The 26,059-nt window shown below is 51.1% G+C and overlaps 2 protein-coding genes across 4 annotated transcripts in view; one reads left to right on the top strand and one right to left on the bottom strand.

Annotated features, from left to right (window-relative positions):
* The window catches only part of INTS13 (integrator complex subunit 13), a 37,055-nt gene extending 21,326 nt beyond the window's left edge, over positions 1-15,729 (bottom strand). The window contains exons 1-4 of one of the 3 annotated variants that reach the window (XM_066588409.1): positions 15,556-15,729; positions 11,014-11,245; positions 9,150-9,224; positions 247-449 (exon numbers count right to left, since the gene is read on the bottom strand). In XM_066588409.1, coding sequence (XP_066444506.1) covers positions 247-449; positions 9,150-9,224; positions 11,014-11,245; positions 15,556-15,593 — 548 coding nt within the window. In that variant the 5' untranslated portion in view covers positions 15,594-15,729. The remainder of the gene's footprint in view (positions 1-246; positions 450-9,149; positions 9,225-11,013; positions 11,246-15,555) is intronic. The other 2 variants (XM_066588410.1, XM_066588411.1) reach the window with 2 other exon arrangements.
* A 64-nt stretch (positions 15,730-15,793) lies between these two features.
* Positions 15,794-25,808, top strand: FGFR1OP2 (FGFR1 oncogene partner 2). Its single transcript, XM_066588412.1, has 6 exons — positions 15,794-15,947; positions 17,990-18,128; positions 21,486-21,603; positions 21,802-21,944; positions 25,220-25,333; positions 25,429-25,808. Exons 2-6 carry the CDS (start codon positions 17,994-17,996, stop codon positions 25,564-25,566), a joined length of 648 nt encoding a protein of 215 aa, XP_066444509.1. The 5' UTR covers positions 15,794-15,947; positions 17,990-17,993; the 3' UTR covers positions 25,567-25,808.
* The last annotated feature ends 251 nt before the right edge of the window (positions 25,809-26,059 follow it).

Here is a 26,059-nt window from a genome sequence, read left to right as displayed (position 1 = left end):
GTAATGCGCATAGAGAAAGATATGGATCTGCCCAAAAGGGCAAACGAACAGAGCCGCCTGACCCCTCAAAGGGCTGAGTGACACAGGTCTGAGCGTCCACAAGGCAAGAACCACATACCTGCATCACCCCCAAGGGACACCAGTCTAGTCCACCTGAGCGGAGACCCCAAGTGTCATCACGGCTCTGGAGCGCCCCCATCCACCTCCCCAAGATATAGAAGTGATGCGCCTAGTATGGCGGTGTACCTCTTGGCATTGGTCAGGCAGATGATCCTCCCTCTGTTTGCCACGCGTTCCGCGTTCTCCATTAGGGTGGTCCGCGCCTCGTGCTGATAATCCGTAATTTTACACAAAGCTTCAACAGCTGCCACCAGTCCATGCAGAATGCTGCAACACTCGGGGTCTGCGCGGGGGTTCGGGGGTCCGATAGTGGCCAAGGCCGCCATTAACTGAAAAAGCAGAGGAAGCAGAGTTGGGAGCGTCATAAGAGATAATTCTATGTGGCTGACATCAGCTGTAAGGGGGTCTTGGCATGGAGTTAACCCCTTCATGACCGCTCTATTGTGTGCCATAAGGACCAAGTCATTTTCATGGTTGTAGTGCGAGAGCCAAAAAGCTCTGGGGACTTGTATATATTACCGCCGCCCTCCGTATAATGTGCTGGAGGACTTGTATATATTACCGCTGCCCTCCGTATAATGTGCCGGAGGACTTGTATATATTACCGCCCTCTGTATAATGTGCTGGAGGACTTGTGTATATTACCGCCCTCCGTATAATGTGCTGGAGGACTTGTGTATATTACCGCCCTCCGTATAATGTGCTGGAGGACTTGTATATATTACCGCCGCCCTCCGTATAATGTGCTGGAGGACTTGTATATATTACCGCCGCCCTCCGTATAATGTGCTGGAGGACTTGTATATATTACCGCCGCCCTCCGTATAATGTGCTGGAGGACTTGTATATATTACCGCTGCCCTCCGTATAATGTGCCGGAGGACTTGTATATATTACCGCCCTCTGTATAATGTGCTGGAGGACTTGTATATATTACCGCCCTCTGTATAATGTGCTGGAGGACTTGTATATATTACCGCCGCCCTCCGTATAATGTGCTGGAGGACTTGTATATATTACCGCCGCCCTCCGTATAATGTGCTGGAGGACTTGTATATATTACCGCCGCCCTCCGTATAATGTGCTGGAGGACTTGTATATATTACCGCCGCCCTCCGTATAATGTGCTGGAGGACTTGTATATATTACCGCCGCCCTCCGTATAATGTGCTGGAGGACTTGTATATATTACCGCCGCCCTCCGTATAATGTGCTGGAGGACTTGTATATATTACCGCCGCCCTCCGTATAATGTGCTGGAGGACTTGTATATATTACCGCCGCCCTCCGTATAATGTGCTGGAGGACTTGTATATATTACCGCCGCCCTCCGTATAATGTGCTGGAGGACTTGTATATATTACCGCCGCCCTCCGTATAATGTGCTGGAGGACTTGTATATATTACCGCCGCCCTCCGTATAATGTGCTGGAGGACTTGTATATATAATAATAATAATAATAATAATCTTTATTTGTATAGCGCCAACTTATTCCGCAGCGCTTTACCGCCACCCTCCGTATAATGTGCTGGAGGACTTGTATATATTACCGCCGCCCTCCGTATAATGTGCTGGAGGACTTGTATATATTACCGCCGCCCTCCGTATAATGTGCTGGAGGACTTGTATATATTACCGCCGCCCTCCGTATAATGTGCTGGAGGACTTGTATATATTACCGCCGCCCTCCGTATAATGTGCTGGAGGACTTGTATATAATACCGCCGCCCTCCGTATAATGTGCTGGAGGACTTGTATATATTACCGCCGCCCTCCGTATAATGTGCTGGAGGACTTGTATATATTACCGCCCTCCGTATAATGTGCTGGAGGACTTGTATATATTACCACCCTCCGTATAATGTGCTGGAGGACTTGTATATATTACCGCCGCCCTCCGTATAATGTGCTGGAGGACTTGTATATATTACCGCCCTCCGTATAATGTGCTGGAGGACTTGTATATATTACCGCCGCCCTCCGTATAATGTGCTGGAGGACTTGTATATATTACCGCCGCCCTCCGTATAATGTGCTGGAGGACTTGTATATATTACCGCCGCCCTCCGTATAATGTGCTGGAGGACTTGTATATATTACCGCCCTCCGTATAATGTGCTGGAGGACTTGTATATATTACCACCCTCCGTATAATGTGCTGGAGGACTTGTATATATTACCGCCGCCCTCCGTATAATGTGCTGGAGGACTTGTATATATAACCGCCCTCCGTATAATGTGCTGGAGGACTTGTATATTACCGCCCTCCGTATAATGTGCTGGAGGACTTGTATATATTACCGCCGCCCTCCGTATAATGTGCTGGAGGACTTGTATATATTACCGCCCTCCGTATAATGTGCCGGAGGACTTGTAAGTTCACTGTCTTTGGTCTTTATCCCTGCGCCGCTCCCCATTAGGTAACGCCCCGCCCCCCCCGGTAGTTCTCTCTGATCGGCACGATTCCTGTGATATTAAGTTTACATATTTTTTGTTTTAACATTTTTTTAAATTACTTTTAACAAAAAATAAACTTTGACGCATCCTCCTGACCCCCCGGCCCCCCACAGCGCTGGTATTTTTTGCAGTTTGGGGACTTTTGCTTGAGTTGATCCCAGTCCCCGGGTGTTAGTCATTTCTCGGGCGGACCGTGTGACACTCGTATTCGCGCTGCGGCCCTCATGAACGCTGTTGTCTGATTATCTGCTGCTTTTAAAAAGACGAGAATTACTTCCCCTGAGTCCATCCTGACGGCACAGATGGAGGTCGCCCGCCTGTGCTCCTTGGGGACAGGAAGAGTTCTTTCAAGGCCGCCTCCCACCGCCTGACTCCAGTGACGTCCAATCAGCACAACCGATACGAGGCCCAACAGTCTTATTAGCACTGAAAGCCATCAATTCATGTAGATGCATTATAAACCGTACGGGGGAGGGGGGGGTAGTGCGTGCCGTCAGGATGGACTCATGGGAAAGGAATTAGCGCTAAGAAGTAATTCTAGTCTTCCATCATGTCCATCCTGACGGCACACATGGAGGTATACCAGATCATCAAGCTTTTAGGAGGGAGGGAGGGGGGGGGGGGGGGGGGGGGGGGGGGCAACTCTTCCGCCCAGAGGCCAGCGCCCCATAGAGATCCACGCCGTACTGCTCAGACCATGTGTGCAGGTTACATCACGCTGCAGCTTTACAAATGTTCTGTAGAGCTTCACTACGTTCAGCCCATGACGTCCGACCTGCGACAGGCCGGGCCCGCCCTGCCCCGACCCCGCTGACGTCCGACCTGCGACAGGGCCGGGCCCGCCCCGCTGACGTCCGACCTGCGACACAGGCCGTGGCCCAGCCCCGCTGACGTCCGACCTGCGACAGGCCGGGCCCGCCACCGCTGACGTCCAAGCTCTGCCAGCGCCGTTCTTTGTCATTTTAAAACTTGACAGAAGGAAGGCAGAATTATTCCGTTTCATGTGGAACGTCGATACCGAATTAGGAAAATTGCTGGGCTTAAGGGGAAAAAAATTCTGTATTTCGAATTGATCTTTGATGTAAGAGGTGTATCTGGGGTTACCGGATCCACGGGTCATATAGGTCTAGTGTTAGGGACCATCCTCTAGATCCAACCTCCCCACAAAACTGCAATCAGGGTTCGAGAGCCTCTCCGATGAATCGCCGATAAGGACCATCTACTTCTCTGCCCAGGAGAAGATGCTTTTGGTAGACAATCAATGGTTGCTGGTGCCGAATAAGACACAATGGCCAACAAGATGTAGAAGTGTTCCAATGACTTATAGGAGGAAAGCAGTAACCCTTCGAGGAATCAAGGAATAGTCCGGGAACTTTTGGGTGTCTGGGTTCAGGCTGAAGATAAATAATTTACAGCTCATCTAATATATTCTTGGTACGCCGGGCGGATGGGAATAATGTAGTGCGCGTCTGAGTTCAACATGCAAACGCCGCTGCCCTCCTTAACCCGAGGAATCGAGACCGAATAGACTTCACTCCAGACAATGTACTGCTTAAGGGACTCTGACTAAAGTATGGTGAAGATAGCGGCCCAAGCAAAGATGAAGAATAACCATTACAGGAAAAAAGGGGCAAAAATACAGATTCCCGGAGACACGGTCGGTCGGGGCGAGAGGCCATTACACCAGCCATCGTTTATAGGGTCATCTATCGGTGTTGGATCCCGGAGATGCGGTCGGTCGGGGCCGAGAGGCCATTACACCAGCCATCGTTTATAGGTTCATCTATCTGTGTTGGATCCCGGAGATGCGGTCGGTCGGGGCGAGAGGCCATTACACCAGCCATCGTTTATAGGGTCATCTATCTGTGTTGGATCCCAGAGATGCGGTCGGTCGGGCCGAGAGGCCATTACACTAGCCATCGTTTATAGGGTCATCTATCTGTGTTGGATCCCGGAGATGCAGTCGGTCGGGGCCGAGAGGCCATTACACCAGCCATCGTTTATAGGGTCATCTGTCTGTGTTGGATCCCGGAGATGCGGTCGGTCGGGGCCGAGAGGCCATTACACCAGCCATCGTTTATAGGTTCATCTATCTGTGTTGGATCCCGGAGATGCGGTCGGTCGGGGCCGAGAGGCCATTACACCAGCCATCGTTTATAGGGTCATCTATCTGTGTTGGATCCCGGAGATGCAGTCGGTCGGGGCCGAGAGGTCATTACACCAGCCATCGTTTATAGGGTCATCTATCGGTGTTGGATCCCGGAGATGCAGTCGGTCGGGGCCGAGAGGCCATTACACCAGCCATCGTTTATAGGGTCATCTATCTGTGTTGGATCCCGGAGATGCGGTCGGTCGGGGCCGAGAGGCCATTACACCAGCCATCGTTTATAGGGTCATCTATCTGTGTTGGATCCCGGAGATGCGGTCGGTCGGGGCGAGAGGCCATTACACCAGCCATCGTTTATAGGGTCATCTATCTGTGTTGGATCCCGGAGATGCGGTCGGTCGGGCCGAGAGGCCATTACACCAGCCATCGTTTATAGGGTCATCTATCTGTGTTGGATCCCGGAGATGCGGTCGGTCGGGCCGAGAGGCCATTACACCAGCCATCGTTTATAGGGTCATCTGTCTGTGTTGGATCCCGGAGATGCGGTCGGTCGGGGGAGAGGCCATTACACCAGCCATCGTTTATAGGGTCATCTGTCTGTGTTGGATCCCGGAGATGCAGTCGGTCGGGGCAGAGGGGCCATTACACCAGCCATCGTTTATAGGGTCATCTGTCTGTGTTGGATCCCGGAGATACGGTCGGTCGGGGCCGAGAGGCCATTACACCAGCCATCGTTTATAGGGTCATCTATCTGTGTTGGATCCCGGAGATGCAGTCGGTCGGGGCAGAGGGGCCATTACACCAGCCATCGTTTATAGGGTCATCTGTCTGTGTTGGATCCCGGAGATGCGGTCGGTCGGGGCCGAGAGGCCATTACACCAGCCATCGTTTATAGGTTCATCTATCTGTGTTGGATCCCGGAGATGCGGTCGGTCGGGCCGAGAGGCCATTACACCAGCCATCGTTTATAGGGTCATCTATCTGTGTTGGATCCCGGAGATGCGGTCGGTCAGGGCCGAGAGGCCATTACACCAGCCATCGTTTATAGGGTCATCTGTCTGTGTTGGATCCCGGGGATGCGGTCAGTCGGGGCCGAGAGGCCATTACACCAGCCATCGTTTATAGGGTCATCTATCTGTGTTGGATCCCGGAGATGCGGTCGGTCAGGGCCGAGAGGCCATTACACCAGCCATCGTTTATAGGGTCATCTATCTGTGTTGGATCCCGGAGATGCGGTCGGTCGGGGCCGAGAGGCCATTACACCAGCCATCGTTTATAGGGTCATCTATCTGTGTTGGATCCCGGAGATGCGGTCGGTCGGGGCGAGAGGCCATTACACCAGCCATCGTTTATAGGGTCATCTATCTGTGTTGGATCCCGGAGATGCGGTCGGTCGGGCCGAGAGGCCATTACACCAGCCATCGTTTATAGGGTCATCTATCTGTGTTGGATCCCGGAGATGCAGTCGGTCGGGGCCGAGAGGCCATTACACCAGGCATCGTTTATAGGGTCATCTATCGGTGTTGGATCCCGGAGATGCGGTCGGTCGGGCCGAGAGGCCATTACACCAGCCATCGTTTATAGGGTCATCTATCTGTGTTGGATCCCGGAGATGCGGTCGGTCGGGGCCGAGAGGCCATTACACCAGCCATCGTTTATAGGGTCATCTATCTGTGTTGGATCCCGGAGATGCGGTCGGTCGGGGCCGAGAGGCCATTACACCAGCCATCGTTTATAGGGTCATCTGTCTGTGTTGGATCCCGGAGATGCGGTCGGTCGGGCCGAGAGGCCATTACACCAGCCATCGTTTATAGGGTCATCTATCTGTGTTGGATCCCGGAGATGCGGTCGGTCGGGGCCGAGAGGCCATTACACCAGCCATCGTTTATAGGGTCATCTATCTGTGTTGGATCCCGGAGATGCGGTCGGTCGGGGCCGAGAGGCCATTACACCAGCCATCGTTTATAGGGTCATCTATCTGTGTTGGATCCCGGAGATGCGGTCGGTCGGGGCGAGAGGCCATTACACCAGCCATCGTTTATAGGGTCATCTGTCTTCCCCAAAGAAGAAAACCATTTCCTTGATAAGTGCGGCTCTGCTGCGGCACCTCCTAGCTTCAGATGGTCTCCTGGCCATGAGGGCCACCAAGGTGGCTACTATAGTGGTTTCTAGAAGCCTACATGCAGTCTTCCTACGGTTTTTAGGAAGCTTCCCGCCTTTTACAAAGCTGCTCCTTTCCCCTTTAGCTGCTGAGTTTTCGGTTTGCCCTTGTACCCGCGCCTCCAGGATCACCAATATCACTTCTACTGGCTGAATCTTTATAGAATGTTTTCCCCCTTAGTGTAGAACGTGAGGAACTGTCGCCCCGGGTGCTCATAAATACGGGCCCTTAGTTGGTGGTCTAGAAGGACCCGGCTGGGGTTAGAGGCTAGTTCTCTGACCGTCTGGCGGAGATTACTTTAGCTCCGCCCTGATCAGCCGTCCCGCAGCCTTGACTATGGAGCTTCAGCCTACAACATACAGGCGATTGCCTTTATATCGATCATACCAGGCTCAGTTTGTAGATTCCCCTGCCACCTCCATGCTGTCCATAGCGTTAGGAGGAGATGCAGAGCTTGAATCCGGTAGGAAACATTCTCAGGGATTCAAATCCCCTACTTTGAATTTGGGGCGCTGCCACTAGAGGGCATCCATCATCACGCACGGTGCAGCGCTGCATCCCCTCGGAGCCAGCCGCTAGTCACCGGGACCTAGGCGCAGGATACAGAAGCATTTGCCGCAGTTCCCCTATCTTCATGGGGACGCCGCCGCAGCGTACGTCTGACGTCTTGGCATACGATGCGGCGCCGTGCCATCACTGGGAGCCGGCCGCCAGGACCTAAGCGCATGATGCATTTGTACCTGCTGCAGGTCCCGCGGCCTCCTGACCGCTCTCACCTTTTGTGCAGACACTGCCGGTCCACGCGTCTGACCTCATCACATACGAAGCAGTGCCGCTTTATCACAGGAAGCCGCCGCTGCTCCTGAGTAGGTTGGTACCTGAACTCCTGGTGTGAGAAAGAAAGTCTTTGTCCAAGCTCCAGCACTGAGAACTCTGTGCCCGTGGCGTGCATCATCGCGCACGACGAGGCGCCGTACCTCACAGGAAGCCAGCCGCTGCACTGCCGCTAGAAGCCGGGACTGATGCGGAGTGCAGCTGCACCTGCCGCGGGTCCCCCTACCGCTGATCCGGATCCTTGGTGCCGAATCCTGGATGGTGCCACAGCCCTTGACCGCTCAGACCTGGCCGGTTACCCGCGCCCCGGTGAGTAAACAGTCCGGTCACAGACTGCTCCTAGCTTCCATCCTCGGCACGGAGGACTCTGCTCTGTGTCCGTTTGGGACAGGAAGAACACTGGAGTCAGGCGGTGGGAGCGGGCCTTTTAAAGAACTCTTCCTGTCCCAAGGAACACAGGTGGGCGACCTCCACGTGTGCCGTCAGGATGTGCCGTCAGGATGGACGTGATGGAGAAAAGCTTTGTATTTTACGCAGTTAAAAATGGGATTTTCTGCTGAAAAATGTGTATTTTGTGTTTCACTGGATTTTTTAACAATGTAATTGACCTTTTTCAGACTTTTCTTTAATCCCTGAATCGTTCGATCACTAGAATAACACACTGCATTACTTATGTAGTGCATTCTACTATGACTATCACAGCAGCCAGACTCTGTGGGAGGCGGAGCCTAGTAGACCGAGTGACATGGCGGAATTGAAGGACTTTGTCAGGACCTCCGGCTGCCATGAGCACCCCTTGGTACCTTGCGACTGCACTATGAGGTGGCCCCTCCCCCTGTCATCTGCTAACATGCTGCAGCTGCTATTTATTGTGGCATGTAAGGGGTTAAACTGCCAGGATCTGAGGCTTCTCTGTTCCTGGCTGTTAGAGCAGGAGCCCCGCTGTCAGTAATCAGCCAAGCCATCACCTTAAAGAGATGTATGCAGGTTTAAAGCCCGTTAGTGAGGTTATTAAAAGAGCACATTGTGGTCAGGAAGGAGTTAAAAGTAGTGATCATGAAGGTTTCTGCACTCCCATGGAGGAGCAGCCAGAAATGGCTGATAACAGGAAGCAATGGCACAGTATTATAGGGAGCTGCTACAATCTACAAACGGCCGGTAAAGCACTGAATATTACACTATTGTACCCAACGTTATGAAGTTTCTAAATCTCTGATTGCAGTCAGTGAATGGAAACTTGTATTTTTTGCATCAAGAAGCTGGAAACCCGTCCTGCTGCCCCCAACGCACGACTCCTGCCAGGAGGTGCCAGCGCTACAGCTGCGGGCTCGCTACGGTTCAGTCAGACATGATTAGCGCAGGTTTTCTGCTTCTGGGTGTCAGGAACATCGATACCCACTTATAGCAAGCAGAGATCTTAAAATGGTGGCAGCCCAATCATATTGTAACCCTGCCATCAGAGCGCTCACCTCCTGCAGGTTCTGGTCCTCTTGGCTCCACGAGTTCAGTATGCGGGAGCAGGAGTCGCTGACGATGAAGTTCACCTGTGAAGGACAGACGGGACATTTCTGGTTACGTATTTCCAGCACAGCGAGCGCACAGGCGCCTGCATTCCATTCACTTCTGTAGGCAAGTCCAAGCGCTCACCTGTCTCCGCTGCAGTGAATGGAGCGGAGGTGCGCTCTCTGCTGCCCCCGCTCTGGGCCCGCTGGGGGTCCCGGAGGTCGGAGCGACTGATCATCATGAGCCTCGTGTGGCGCAGAGTGTAAGTTCTTGCCTACCAGCTGAAGGTTGCAAGTTCGATCCCCGCATAATTCAGGCGGCCGGCTCAAGGGTGACTCAGCCTTCCATCCTTCCGAGGTCGGTAAAATGAGCCCCCAGCTTGTCACCTTTATGTTCCACCGCTCCGGACCCCCCGATCAGCACAGACTGTGCTGACAACACTGCAGCCGCCTGGTTGGTATTGCAGGCATTGAATTCAATGGGAGCTGCGCCTGCACTACCAACCTGTGCCGCTGCCCTACAGACAATACAGTCTGCTCCCTACGCACCGCTAATCAGCAGGAATCCCACCCATCACCCATCCATTGGACGCCCAAAGTCGTAGACAATCCCTTTAAACTTTGGCCCTGGTCACAGGGTTCCTTGGCGACAGTCAGAGGAGCGAGTCCACAGCGATCCCACCATCCGGGGAGGCGCGGCAGCAGATTTAGAGCGTGTTTTTGCGTCCGTACTACAGATGCGTCCTTCGGTCCGACCGCGGGTCTCCAGACGAACTCTGAGCAGCTTAGGAATTTTCGATGCCTGAAGTTTATGTCCGCATTGTGGGCACAACAATGCAGTCAGAGCCCGCCGTGCGCCACCCGCCAGAGGCCTCCTGGGCGTATTATGGGGGTAGTTTTCATTAGCACAATACGGAGAGCTTAAACCCGCTGATGTGAACTGCGGCACTCACACGTGTAGGAAAAACGTACCACGGATCAAAATCAACGGGATCGGGTACATGCGCGGAGGCATCAGTGGGACCTTCTTCAGGTTTGGTTGGCTGGTTTTTTGCGCATGTGAGAAATGCTACGAACACGAACGGTTAAAAAAAAAGTGACTTTGCAGTTCTGCTCCAGGAAAGCTCTGAAGGTTTAAGCGTCATTCCCACGAACGCGTTCACGCTCCGCATTACGCATCTGGTACAAACAGCCGAGAGCGCGCTCAGCCGCGTGATAAATAAAGCATCGTTAATAAACCAACCGCGGCAGGCCAAATCCATGGGACAGACCTACGCATGCGTAAAGACGCAAATACCAAATGTGCCGTGAAAACGGGCAGTTTTGGTCTGTAAAATGCTGCATATTTCACGGACTGGAACCGCGCCCAACCCGCGTGAACGAGCACCAAGGCTGCCTGCAGAACTGAAAAAAGGTGGCACAATTATTGCGCCATTCAAGAGAAAAACGCTGAATTATGAGCCCCCGCTACTCAATGGCGTCATTCACATCTGCGAGGTTTTCAGCCGCACCATCCTCCTGCATTTCACCGCCGCGCACCAACGGTTTTAACATTAGAAACTCCTATTAGCTTTCGCATGAGAACATTGCGGGCGGCAGCGACACGACGGATCGCAAGAAGAATCGCCAACGCAAAAAACACGTCAACACAATTGTAATTTGGATGTGATTTTGAGCGATGCGAAGGCGCCCGGAGGCTTGGACAGCGCTAATAATACTGACGGCCGTTAGGGGGTTAACCTGGTATAACCCTGCAGCATAATGCCAGGAGGGCAGCTCCAAGCCCCGGGCCCCAACGCTTCATGTATGGCCACCCCTCCCCCATCCTTACCAGTTTCTTGAAGGGGAATATGTCGTACATGATCCTGCAGTACTCCATCGACGCCTCCACCGTGCAGGTCCACAGCGACTTGGAGATGGGCGCCAGCGGGATGATCCCTTGGGTGCGGTTCTTGGTCAGCATGTCGAACTCCACGTGTTGCCTGCAGGACTCCGCCATGTACGGGCAGCGGTCCACCACGAACACCGTCTTGTGAGACTCCGAGAACATCTTCATCTTGTCCCTGGAAGAGAAGAAATGGTTACCAACGCAACGCTCCCCTCAACGGACGCGCAGATCTAGTAGGGAGCGCGCCTGTGAGCTGGCGCCGTGCTCCCGGGCCAACCGTGCCACACCGCAAGCTTCTGCCAACCACAAACCACACTGGTGGAGCGGAATTGGTCCCTAAGGGCGCGTTCAGATATCGCACTTGGGAAACTGCGACTATGCTTAACCCCTTAAGGACCAGACACTGTGTGGCGGTTTTACTGCCCCATTTTGTTTCCTTCAGCCACCATTATTTTTGGGTTTTTCCGTGACGTATGGGGCGATATTTACTAACTTTTTTTCCAATTTTATTGGGGGTGAAAAGCTAAAAAAAAAAAAAGATTAACATTTATACCGTATATTCCGGCGTACAAGACGACCCCCCAACTGTCACCTTATACGCCGGGAATACAGCGGAGCAAAAAAAAAAAAAAAAAATCATTGCTCACCTCCCCCGGCGGTCTGCGGCGCTGCTGCAGGATGTCGCTCCCTCCTGGTCCCCGGCAGAGCATTGCTTTCTGAATGCAGGGCTTGAAATCCCCGCCTCCAGAAAGCCAATACTGTGATTGACTAACACTCGTGCGCCTTCAGCCAATCACAGCCATTCAATGATTGGCTGACGGCGTGTGTTAGCTAATCACAGTATTAGCTTTCTGGAGGCGGGGATTTCAAGCCCCGCATTCAGAAAGCAATGCTCTGCCGGGGACCAGGAGGGAGCGAAAGCCTGCAGCAGCGCCGCAGAACGCCGGGGGAGGTGAGCAATGATTTTTTTTTTTTTGACACTTTCTTTTTTTTGTATTCCCGGCGTATAAGACGACCCCCGACTTCAGAGCAGATTTTTGGGGGTTCAAAAGTCGTCTTATACGCCGGTATATACGGTAGTTAGTTTTGTTTTTTTTTATTTAGTACATTTATACTAAAATGAAGTGCGGCGGCGGCGGGATCCGCTCGGACGCTGTGGCCTATAACGTGTGGTTTGGGCTTACAGCGATGTTTTTGTATGGATGGTTTCCTCTCTATGTCCCCCATGACGTCATGTGAGACCTCTGGGGCACACTGTAGCCGGGGCATCCATTAGTCACTGGCAGAGCTGGCCCGGGTCTAGTATGACCCTGCAGCTCTGCTGTAGCGGTCACATGACTCCCGCCTCCTGCAGTGGAAGGTACATTTCCACTTTCTAGTACACAGTGCTCTTTGAGCGCTGTATACTCGGGGAAGGAAAAGGCAGAAAGGGTTAAAAACCCCTCCTGCCTTCTCCTTCAGGTTATCAGCTGTCACCAACAGGAGGCTTAAAGGCCCGTTGTAATTTTACTATCGGCGCCGTATATTTATCATGCCTGGTCCTTAATGGGTTAAAAAAAAAACACGACAGGCATTGCATTTACATACTCGTGAAGGCTCCTACAGAGAGTCTAAGACTGACTTGCAGGAATGCTGCCATCCAGTAGGTGGCGCTGCAGAGGCATTGTTCCATCTCCGTTATCTGCATATTACCCAGAGGAGCCTGCATGGACCCAGCTTCTAGGTGTCTCCCTAAGGAGAAAAGATGGCGTTCCTGATATCCGCGGGATTTTCACTTGACAAGAAAAAAAAAACAAAAAAAACGCAAGTTCTTCCAATAGTTTGATGGTAAGTCGCGCCGCGCTCGCATGCGCATCGCTTGGGGTGCGAATACGATGTGATTTTTTTTTTAAAGAGCTCAAAGGAAATAATGGACGACTCCTTACAAGGAACCGCCCAGAAATGGCGCATGCAGCGAATTTTTTATCTTGCAGCGTTGCGGTGAGAGAAAAACCGCTCAAGTAACACGTTAAGTACAACGGGTTAACCGCGTGCGAGATCCGCCCACATCGCTATACAGCGGACCGCGTGCATGAAACTCGCCTGCGTGAATATACCCTTAGAATCCGACCCGCTAGTGTGAGCCCGGCCTACTTGTGGATGGTCGCAAGGGAAGGACTGCGGAAGCCAATTGCGTATGGCCGTGTATGCGGGCGGTTTTCCGCGCGAATGTACATTTAAGGACAGCATATTAGACAGAACGACCGCGAGCTGGGAATGACATCAGAAAGTAGCGCCCCCCCCCCCGGAAACGCCCTTCTAGCGCCCAGGCGACATTCTCTTGTGCCGTCGTGGTGAGATGTTCCGAGAGCCTTCAGGATAGGATGCGGCGCTCTCCGCTCGGATGCGGCGCTGCTCCCCAGACTCCGGCCGCATGGTCTGCCCACCAATCTCCGCTTTCCTTATTCCATCTGGTCTCCTAGCAACTTGCGCATGAATCTGCGTCCGTATGCGCTGCGGATCGATCGCATCTGTAGAGACCAATGGCGCTCATGCACACAGAGCCCACGGCAAGACAGAGCATGCTTGGTTTCTTCTTCCGCTTACGGAATCCGCAATTCCTACCCGCAAGTGTGAGCAAATCGGCAAAAGTGCAGATGGCGAATTGCAGAATCCGCAGCGCAAATTTGTTCATGCGAGATCCGCCTTAAGTTGAGCATTTTCCTGAGGCATTTTGGCAGCCATATTCGGGCCGAGGGCCCCGGGGCCCCGAGATACTAGTCCACATCATCCGATTTACTTTTAGACTGCGGCACTCGGGCGTAAAAATGCCCGTATGAAAGAGAAGCCGCGGTCACGTTTCTGCACTGCGGTCCACGATGGGCCTTGAACGGCGCTGCTAATGAGAGCTCCTTGTGGCCACTTGGTTTTGTCCTCCGTCCGCCGGCCCCCGCGGCTGCTCAGGGGGCTGTTAAGATGTCGCGCTTTAAAGTGCTTACAGAAGGTATTCAACAGCGATTAATGCGCCTCCTCACTGCAGCGGCGGTACAAGCGCCGAAAGAGAACAGACAGCGCTCAAAAATTGTGCTGTGTTCAAACACTCCTGAGAAGCCCCAGTGAAATCAATGGGCAATGCTGCAAAGAACGGTCTGCGGGGGAGCCGCCCGCCCTACAGGCGGCCCGCGGGGGAGCCGCCCGCCCTACAGGCGGCCCGCGGGGGAGCTGCCCGCCCTACAGGCGGCCTTTGAAGAGGTTTTCCTGCGTCTGAGGTCAGATGACTGTGGTAGTAACGATCCTCAGGGCGCAGTACGCTGCTGAAGGCTCAGCTAGCAGGGAGCGCTGAGGCGCCGGCAGGGTTTGCTATGGCGGCTGCGCAGGATAACAGCGAATAAGAGAAATGGTATGCATGCGGATCAAGGACAACGGCCGGCCGCGGCGCTGGGGGAACACCGGACTCTGTTCAAGTACACAACTGATTAGGGATGAGGCTCCCTGGCAGATTATCATGGACCGCGGTGTAAAACCACCGTCACGGGATCCCTTTAAGTATGCCCTCCACCCAGCACTACAGCCCCGATCAGCTGGCACACGGGGCGATCAGCGGGCAGAATCATTCCGGTTCCCGGCCCCACACACGCAGCCACTGGATACATGTGTCGTTCAGTGTACGCAGCAGTTGTCCGAGCGGCTGCTCACAGTGAATGGAGGTGGTGGGGAGCAATCCTTCTGTAGAACCGCCACGGGGCGAGCCCACGGACGGATTATCGCGGTCAGACACCCGCCGCAATGTCCGTCCACAGACCTGTAAAACGATCCTCCCCGGCGGGGGCACGAGCGGGCATCAGCTGCGGGCATCGGCTGCAGGCATCGGCTCGTGGGGGAGAATCACAGCAGGTTGTAACTTGTGCAAAAAAATAAAAACCGCGCGGCCGGCCTCCATTACAGCCAACAGCAGCCGACCGTCCCGCGATACTCCGCTGTGGGCACTGAGGACGCACCGCGGGGATCTGTGTCACATGCTGCACGCCGGCCGACACCATCATGGCGGATCCAGAGAGGGACCGGAGATATCGAAGATCTGATTCAGACTGCTGCCCGGACGGCCTGACAATCGCGCCGCGCGCACCGGCCGTTCACGAGCCGTCTGGCAGCTTCGCCAGATTGCAGCGCTACATAACTTCCACACCGTGGGCAGCCGGCGCGGTAATGGCCGCCGTCATGGTGGTGTTCCCACAGCTGCAACGTGAACGAGGCCAATGGTGTCCCCGAAGCACAGCATACGGGGCACGTGAGGGGCGCAGGCGCTTCAGGGGGCGGCGCGTGACGGGCGCAGGCGCTTCAGGGGGCGGCGCCTGACGGGCGCAGGCGCTTCAGGGGGCGGCGCGTGAGGGGCGCAGGCGCTTCAGGGGGCGGCGCGTGTCTCTGCACCCCTCGTCCTCAGCAGTCACACGGGATGCAATCTAACAATACCAGCCGGTAACAATGTATAGCAGAGGCTTCCATCACCTACTCCGAGCACCCCGGACCGAGAACAGCGGGGTCATACGGCAGCACAGGGCCCACACTGCCGGCTCTCCCTGCCCTTCATGTCTCCTCCGCGCTCTCACAGGCAGGGCCCGGCTGCTTCCTCCGCCATTGATGGCGCCTTCGCCGATTCTTCCTTTTTGGTCCTATCTGCTCACCGTACATGATCCTACGTCACTTTATACCGCGCGCCGCGCAGGCGCACTCTAGAGCAGCAGTGGACTTCCGCTCTTTTGACAGCGACGCGGGCTGATGACGTCACAGGCGAGGACGGTGATGGCGGCTCTGTAGTCCTGTGACAGTTTATATGAAGCCGGATGTGAGCGGCGGAGACGGAGGGACGGTGACCGGGGCGGCGGAGAGCTGTATGCCAGGTAACACCGGAAGATCCGGCTGGTGGGGCCTCTGACAACCCCTAAAACCTACACCTGACACCCCGATATTCTCACTAATAAATATTCACCCCCCACACACACCATCCAGCGCCTGCCCCACTACTGACCCCCCCCCCCCCGGGCTGGCACAATGTACCACCTGTATACCTGCCCCCCCCCCCCCCCCCCCCCTCCTCTTCATCACCAGGAACTGGCACAGTGTTCTACCTGTATACCGGACCCCCTCATGGACTGGCACAGTGTACTACCTGTATACCGGACCCCCCCCCGGGGTGGCACAGTGTACTACCTGTATACCGGACCCCCTCATGGACTGGCACAGTGTACTACCTGTATACCGGACCCCTCACGGGTTGGCACAGTGTACTACCTGTATACCTGACCCCCCACGGGTTGGCACAGTGTACTACTACTACCTGTATACCGGACCCCCCCCACGGGCTGGCACAGTATACTACCTGTATACCTGACCCCCCCCACGGGCTGGCACAGTATACTACCTGTATACCTGACCCCCCCACGGGCTGGCACAGTATACTACCTGTATACCTGACCCCCCACGGGCTGGCACAGTATACTACCTGTATACCTGACCCCCCACGGGCTGGCACAGTATACTACCTGTATACCTGACCCCCCCACGGGCTGGCACAGTATACTACCTGTATACCTGACCCCCCCACGGGCTGGCACAGTATACTACCTGTATACCTGACCCCCCCACGGGCTGGCACAGTATACTACCTGTATACCTGACCCCCCCACGGGCTGGCACAGTATACTACCTGTATACCTGACCCCCCCACGGGCTGGCACAGTATACTACCTGTATACCTGACCCCCCCACGGGCTGGCACAGTATACTACCTGTATACCTGACCCCCCCACGGGCTGGCACAGTATACTACCTGTATACCTGACCCCCCCACGGGCTGGCACAGTATACTACCTGTATACCTGACCCCCCCACGGGCTGGCACAGTATACTACCTGTATACCTGACCCCCCCACGGGCTGGCACAGTATACTACCTGTATACCTGACCCCCCCACGGGCTGGCACAGTATACTACCTGTATACCTGACCCCCCACGGGCTGGCACAGTGGACTACCTGTATACCGGACCCCTCACGGGTTGGCACAGTGTACTACCTGTATACCGGACCCCTCACGGGTTGGCACAGTGTACTACCTGTATACCGGACCCCTCACGGGTTGGCACAGTGTTCTACCTGTATAACTGACCACCACGGGCTGGCACAGTATACTACCTGTATACCTGACACCCATGGACTGGCACAGTGTTCTACCTGTATACCTGACCCTTCCACGGGGCTGACACAGTATACTACCTGTATACCTGATTCCCCCCCCCCCCCATCACCAGGGACTGGCACAGCGCGCTACATGTATACCTAACCCCCCACCCCCTGGCTGGCACAGTGTGCCACCTGTATACCTGACTCCCATGGACTGGCACAGTATACTACCTGTATACCTGACCCCTTACCTCCCGGGCTGGCACAGTGCACTACCTGTTTACCTGACCCCCTCCATCCCACGGGCGGGTACAGAATTCTACTTGTATACCTGACTGTCCCACCCCTGGGCTGGCACAGTGTACTACCTGTATACCTGACCCCCATGGACTGGCACAGTGTACTACTACTACCACCTATATACACCGGACCCCCCACGGGCTGGCACAGTGTACTACCTGTATACTGGACCCCCCACCCCCTGGGGTGGCACGGTGTACTACCTGTATACCTGAACCCCCCCACCCCCGGGCTGGCACAGTGTACTACCTGTATACCTGAACCCCCTACAGGCTGGCACAGTGTACTACCTGTATACCTGACCCCCCCACCCCCGGGCTGGCACAGTGTACTACCTGTATACCTGACCCCCCACCCCCGGGCTGGCACAGTGTACTACCTATATACCTGAACCCCCTACAGGCTGGCACAGTGTACTACCTGTATACCTGACCCCATTTGTCTTTTGCCCTCCTCTTGCAGGAATATGAGTTGCACCATAGAGAAAGTTTTGTCTGATGCAAAATTATTGGTGGAGAGACTGCGGGAACATGACGGGGCCGCCGAGTCGCTCATCGAGCAGACCACCGTGCTCAACAAGCGGGTGGAAGCCATGAAGCAGGTCTGGTGATCATTTCCGGTTTGTCCACAGAGGACGGGGCGGTGGAGGAAAAGCCCCTAAATGGCTCTAAATGCTCTTATTAATGCTGTAGAATGTGCAGTGATGATCCATAAAGGGACGACGGCCTGCAGAGGTCTAACCTGCTGTGCCCACCAAATACCCTGCAGAGGTCTAACCTGCTGTGCCCACCAAATACCCTGCAGAGGTCTAACCTGCTGTGCCCACCAAATACCCTGCAGAGGTCTAACCTGCTGTGCCCACCAAATACCCTGCAGAGGTCTAACCTGCTGTGCCCACCAAATACCCTGCAGTGTGGATAACACTGAAGAATCACTGCCTCTTCAGGCACCTTCTGCTCGTCTACCGGCTTGTAGTCGCGTCACTTCTGTAATATACACACAAATGCCGCACAGTGTACTACCTGTATACCTGACCCCCCCCCCACAGGCTGGCACAGTGTACTACCTGTATACCTGACCCCCCTACAGGCTGGCACAGTTGTTGTTACTGTAAATCACATTGGAAGCAGCTGCCACTAGAGGTCTTCCTCCCAGCCTCACTGCAATCCACTGTCTGTTGTTAGGTACACAGCTTCATTAGAAAACAAGGGCACAGATGTTTTCCCTAGCACCAGGGGAGGGGCTATCTTCACAGGCTGCAGGCTGGCAGATCTGCAGACACTGTGAAAATGATCTCCACAATCCTTGCCTCTCCTGCTGTTGCAGCACGTGGGTGTATGTCTGTTTGTGCGCACACATTACACACACGGTATAACGGATTTACTAATTTGGCCAGAATGTGTCTAAATGCCTGCTTGTCATTGGAAAGCATTTGGGCGGGCATTTAGATACTGCCTTCCTGCTGATTGGACCAGAGACGGTGCAATGCAGCGTGGGAAGGGCAAGGAAGTCAGGACAGTCACTCACAATAGCAATCAAGGGCCATGGCAGACCCAGACACCAGTGTAAGCCCTTCTGTGAACCCTTTACATGCCATGATGTACATGGATTGTGGCATGTAAGAGGCTAACAGCGGGGATCCGTGTTCTCATCGATCCCTGCTGTTGGAGCAGGAGGCCAGCTGTCAGTCACGGCCAGCTCCCGCTACAGGATGGTACAGGCTCAGCAGTGAGTACGTTTACATCCTATTGCATTAACTACCATCCTGCCAGGACAGAAGCTTACATCCTCTGGCGTTAAGAGGTTGAGGACCTTGTACAGAACCTGTCAGGCCTAAATGTTTGTTTACAGATCATTCGGTCATGTTAAAGGGCTGATGATCAGCCAATGATGGAGCCGGCCCCTCGGCCGCGTGAAGGGGCCGGCGATGGGGAGCGGGCCCCTCGGCCGCGTGAAGGGGCCGGCGATGGAGCGGACGCTGGTTTGTTGCTTGATGACAAAGTACTTGCTGGTCGGCCGCGTATCTCTCTGTGTGAACAGGCAGATCTACAGCCGACCAATAATCTTTATGTGGGACTGAGCGATCATAGTAAGTATCTCCATACAAGCATCTGCCGTGTCTGAATGTCAGGGAATGACCGCTGAGCCACATTGTTACAATTGGTGACACCTACATCTTTCAGATTTAAAGGCCCTTCCGCTGCTGTTTTCCCAGCGGCTGCTGCAGCTGCTCGTGCTCCGCTGTATACCGCTGTGTTAGGGGGCAAAGATAGACTTCATCACTTGTTTTACTAAATGCACTTTTCCGTGTTGGTCCTACAACACGACATGTTGGGTACCGTCACTCTGACGCACAGGACATTTACTGCGAATACAAAAATATAGCGGAGTTCTAAGATGTAAAGCCTACCTGAGTGTTCTACACCCCCCCCCCCCCCCCCCTGGTTCTCTCACTCAGGTGGTCTCTTCAGGTGCTCTTCTCCATTTTCCTGTTGCTCAGCTGTTTGTAATCCACTTTCAGGGATGTATCGTCTAGCAAACCTTGCATCCTCCAGTAGTTCACTGTCCTAACTTCCTTGCCCTGTGTTTCCATGCTAGTCCAATCAGCAGGGAGGCAGTATCTGAATGCCCGCCCCTCTGCTTTCCAGGATGATGAGATATTTAGACATTCTGGCCAGTGGGGGTGGGGAGGGTTCTCCTTCAATGCAAACAAAGGCTGGATGATTTAGTGAATCCTGCACTGAGCAGGGGGTCGGATCCGATGACCCCGGAGGTCCCTTCCAACTACACCATTCTATGATAGACCCACCATATGTGTATATAATGTGTGCAAACAAATGTAGACACACATAAGATGTAGGAGTGGCAGAGATTGTGGAGATCATAGTGTCTGCAGATCTGTAAGCCTGCAGCCCATCAGTATAGCTGAGCTGCCCTCTAAATGTGACGATAGCTCGCCCCTCTGTTTCTATGTGAACATCCCTGTGTCTTTGTTACTACAGAAGTTCTGTGCCTAATGACAGCGAGTGGATTGCAGAAAAGCGGGAAGGGAGACACCTAGTGGCAGTCACTACAAACGTGATTAAAGGTGCATTTACACAGCAAGATAATCGCTCAAACTGCAGTTTGAGTGACAGTTTTGAGCAATCACTTTTCATAAAGTCTTAAGTAGCTAATTAGCTACCTAAGAGCTTACTGGTATGTAAATGAAGGTTCCCGCTGTATGCAGAAGAAAGCGGGAGCGCTGTAATCAGCAAACAGCTGCTTTGTTCTCAGAGCGCTCAGCTGGTATCTCACTGAGAACAGGATCGCTAACGGCTGCTTTGTTCTCAGAGTTATTGCTGAGAGTTTCGTGCGGGATACCAGCTGAAAGAATGCTGCCAGCTGGTCTGCTGAGAACTCGCCCCGCGGCGCTGGTGAGGCTCACCCCCAATTTTTTTTTCTTAGCTTGCTAGAAATCGCCGATGAACAAACCATGCAGGCTGGCCGCCCGTTTGAACACGATTATCACTCAAAAAATGGCTTTTGAGCGCCGATGGTCTAAATGGGCCATTACACTCGAAATCAACTAAACTCTTAATGCAAGTATATTCCAGAGAGGAGCGCACGAGCCGGGACTTGTCTGAAGCGTTACGGCCCCTTTGGTGTAAAGCTCTTCCCATGCAGCGCTGCTGCCTCCCTGGTTTATGGTCTCTGTGCAGAAAGCTGCATGGGAACAAACCGAGCGATCGATGAGGATCAACATGTGAGACGGAGGCCTGACTGGTCTCCTGCCACAAGGTCGCCATCCCCGTCAGCATTTTCAGCTGCATAGACAAGCAGCATCTTCAGAAGACCCAGGAGGTCTGCGTAAACCACAGGAGCTTGCAATCCATTGTCTCTTTTACATACAATGGGAAGCCAGTTAACACTTTAGGGTGATTTTGAGGTGTGAGTAAAGTGTGTGTTGTGGTTGCAGTACCAGGACGAGATCCAGGAGCTGAATGAGGTAGCGAGACATCGGCCGCGGTCCACACTGGTGCTGGGGATCCAGCAGGAGAACAGGCAGATCCGGGAGCTCCAGCAGGAGAACAAAGGTCAGTAAGGCCCAACATGGTCTGCTTACATGGCGCCGCATGCTCTACATGGAATTGTATCCAGCTTGGAAGGTTTGGATGTTACTGGGGAAGGTGATGAGATCTTCCTCCAAAGTCTATAAATACCCAAAAATCAAAAACCTGCGTGCCGACATCTGTATGCAGCGTAACTTCTCGCTTTCTGTCTCCTCCTCATAGAGTTGCGCACTTCGTTAGAAGAGCATCAATCAGCATTGGAGCTGATAATGAGCAAGTACAGAGAGCAGATGTTTCGCTTACTCATGGCGAGCAAGAAAGACGACCCGGGGATCATCATCAAACTGAAGGATCAGCATTCCAAGGTGATGGCACATTACTAAATATTGTCACCTGTGAGATGCATCCCAACTGACAGTGGCTACTGTAATACTGCCCCCTATGTGCAAGAATATAACTACTATAATACTGCCCCCTGTGTGCAAGAATATAACTACTATAATACTGCCTCCTATGTACAAGAATATAACTACTATAATACTGCCCCCTATGTACAAGAATATAACTACTATAATACTGCCCCTATGTACAAGAATATAACTACTATAATACTGCCCCCTATGTGCAAAAATATAACTACTATAATACTGCCCCCTATGTACAAGAATATAACTACTATAATACTGCCCCTATGTACAAGAATATAACTACTATAATACTGCCCCCTATATACAAGAATGTAACTACTATAATATTGCCCCTATGTACAAGAATATAACTACTATAATACTGCCCCTATGTACAAGAATATAACTACTATAATACTGCCCCCTATATACAAGAATGTAACTACTATAATACTGCTCCTATGTACAAGAATATAACTACTATAATATTGCCCCTATGTACAAGAATATAACTACTATAATACTGCCCCCTATGTGCAAAAATATAACTACTATAATACTGCCCCCTATGTACAAGAATATAACTACTATAATACTGCCCCTATGTACAAGAATATAACTACTATAATACTGCCCCCTATATACAAGAATGTAACTACTATAATATTGCCCCTATGTACAAGAATATAACTACTATAATACTGCCCCCTATGTACAAGAATATAACTACTATAATACTGCCCCCTATGTACAAGAATATAACTACTATAATACTGCCCCCTATGTACAAGAATATAACTACTATAATACTGCTCCCTATGTACAAGAATATAACTACTATAATACTGCCCCCTATGTACAAGAATATAACTACTATAATACTGCCTCCTATGTACAAGAATATAACTACTATAATACTGCCTCCTATGTACAAGAATATAACTACTATAATACTGCCCCCTATGTACAAGAATATAACTACTATAATACTGCCCCTATGTACAAGAATATAACTACTATAATACTGCGCCCTATGTACAAGAATATAACTACTATAATACTGCCCCCTATGTACAAGAATATAACTACTATAATACTGCCCCCTATGTACAAGAATATAACTACTATAATACTGCCCTCTATGTACAAGAATATAACTACTATAATACTGTCCCCTATGTACAAGAATATAACTACTATAATACTGCCCCCTATGTACAAGAATATAACTACTGTAATACTGCCCCCTATGTACAAGAATATAACTACTATAATACTGCCCCTATGTACAAGAATATAACTACTATAATACTGCCCCCTATGTACAAGAATATAACTACTATAATACTGCCCCCCTATGTACAAGAATATAACTACTATAATACTGTCCCCTATGTACAAGAATATAACTACTATAATACTGTCCCCTATGTACAAGAATATAACTACTATAATACTGCCCCGTATGTACAAGAATATAACTACTATAATACTGCCCCGTATGTACAAGAATATAACTACTATAATACTGCCCCGTATGTACAAGAATATAACTACTATAATACTGCCCCCTATGTACAAGAATATAACTACTATAATACTGCCCCCTATGTACAAGAATATAACTACTATAATACTGCCCCCTATGTACAAGAATATAACTACTATAATACTGCCCCCTATGTACAAGAATATAACTACTATAATACTGCTCCCTATGTACAAGAATATAACTACTATAATACTGCCCCTATGTACAAGAATATAACTACTATAATACTGCCCCCTATATACAAGAATGTAACTACTATAATACTGCCCCCTATGTACAAGAATATAACTACTATAATACTGCCTCCTATATACAAGAATATAACTACTATAATACTGTCCCCCCTATGTACAAGAATATAACTACTATAATGCTGCCCCCTATGTACAAGAATATAACTACTATAATACTGCCCCCTATATACAAGAATATAACTACTATAATACTGCCCCCTATATACAAGAATATAACTACTATAATACTGTCCCCCCTATGTACAAGAATATAACTACTATAATGCTGCCCCCTATGTACAAGAATATAACTACTATAATACTGCCCCCTATGTACAAGAATATAACTACTATAATACTACCTCCTATGTACAAGAATATAACTACTATAATACTGCCCCCTATGTACAAGAATATAACTACTATAATACTGTCCCCCCTATGTACAAGAATATAACTACTATAATGCTGCCCCCTATGTACAAGAATATAACTACTATAATACTGCCCCCTATGTACAAGAATATAACTACTATAATACTACCTCCTATGTACAAGAATATAACTACTATAATACTGCTCCTATGTACAAGAATATAACTACTATAATACTGTCCCCTATGTACAAGAATATAACTACTATAATACTACCTCCTATGTACAAGAATATAACTACTATAATACTGCTCCTATGTACAAGAATATAACTACTATAATACTACCTCCTATGTACAAGAATATAACTACTATAATACTGCTCCTATGTACAAGAATATAACTACTATAATACTGTCTCCTATGTACAAGAATATAACTACTATAATGCTGCCCCCTATGTACAAGAATATAACTACTATAATACTGCCCCCTATGTACAAGAATATAACTACTATAATACTACCTCCTATGTACAAGAATATAACTACTATAATACTGCTCCTATGTACAAGAATATAACTACTATAATACTGCCCCCTATGTACAAGAATATAACTACTATAATACTGCCCCCTATGTACAAGAATATAACTACTATAATACTGCTCCTATGTACAAGAATATAACTACTATAATACTGCTCCTATGTACAAGAATATAACTACTATAATACTGCCCCTATGTACAAGAATATAACTACTATAATACTGCTCCCTATGTACAAGAATATAACTACTATAATACTGCCTCCTATGTACAAGAATATAACTACTATAATACTGCTCCTATGTACAAGAATATAACTACTATAATACTGTCCTCTATGTACAAGAATATAACTACTATAATACCGCCCCCTATATACAAGAATATAACTACTATAATACTGCCCCCCCTCCACCTCCCTGTGGAGGAGGATATAACTACTTTATTCCCCCGCCTCCCCCTCCCCGCCGTGGATGAGGATAGAACTGCTATAATAGCGCCATCTTGTGTTGGGTTGTCCTCAGGAGTTACAGAATCACATGGATAAGATCTCGGAGATGACGGCGGTGATGAAACGCGCTATTGAGATTGACGAACAGTTCGGTAACCACGATTGTGACCGGATCCTGAAGCTGGAGGTGAGCCGCGGTTGTGGGCGGGGCTCCTCCGTTCCTCCATGGTGTATGTCTCTTTATCAGCGACGTCTCATTTATTTGTCTCTTTTTCTCGGCAGCAAGAGAACCGCGGATTACGGGAAGTCCTGCAGATCACGCGGGAGGCGTTCCTCAGCCTCCGGAAGGAGGATGCGCAGGAGAACCCATCGCTCTCCATCTTGGTCCACAGCAGCGATCACAGCTTAAGAGAAAGCTGAGCGTCCGCAAGAGACCAACTCACAGAAACTGGAGTCTGAGTGGCTTCTGCTGCCCCCTGCTGGTGGACTGGAGAACTGCTGTCCCATCTAGGGTGGATAGAACAAGTCTGCGCCCCCTGATGTATTAGTCCTGTCTGCCTCCTCCCCCGTCAGCCGCTATCTGTACAATTAGACTGGAAACAAACTGATCTTTTAGGGTGAAAAGATGGAAAGTAATAAATGTTACTAATGAGTTTGCATAAGTCTTCACCCCCTCTTCTATTGGGGGGCGGGGTTATGTTCAGCAGTGGCCAATCATATTTGTGCTCCCGGTAGTAGTCTGCACTCCGCTGCCATTACTGATGGTGATGCTGCGTCCCCATATAAAGTTCGGTTCCTCTGGGATTTCCTTGACACTTTCTTAGTCGGTCGGTAAAGATCTTCAGCTGATTGTTGGGGGCAAAAGAAGACGCCAGCCTCGTCTAACACAGAACGCCCGAGCCGGCCGTGCTCT

The sequence above is a fragment of the Eleutherodactylus coqui genome, unplaced genomic scaffold, assembly GCF_035609145.1.
Source record: "Eleutherodactylus coqui strain aEleCoq1 unplaced genomic scaffold, aEleCoq1.hap1 HAP1_SCAFFOLD_229, whole genome shotgun sequence".
NCBI lineage: Eukaryota > Metazoa > Chordata > Amphibia > Anura > Eleutherodactylidae > Eleutherodactylus > Eleutherodactylus coqui.
The sequence above is the reverse complement of the archived record's forward strand: the minus strand, read 5'-3'. Positions and strand labels throughout refer to the sequence as shown.

Excerpts from the sequence above, each read along its gene's own strand:
- FGFR1OP2 (XM_066588412.1), top strand. The coding sequence starts at position 17,994 with ATGAGTTGCACCATAGAGAAAGTTTTGTCTGATGCAAAATTATTGGTG. Across the intron at positions 21,945-25,219 it reads TGAAGGATCAGCATTCCAAG|GAGTTACAGAATCACATGGA; the intron begins GTGATGGCACAT and ends GGTTGTCCTCAG. Across the intron at positions 25,334-25,428 it reads ACCGGATCCTGAAGCTGGAG|CAAGAGAACCGCGGATTACG; the intron begins GTGAGCCGCGGT and ends TTTTCTCGGCAG.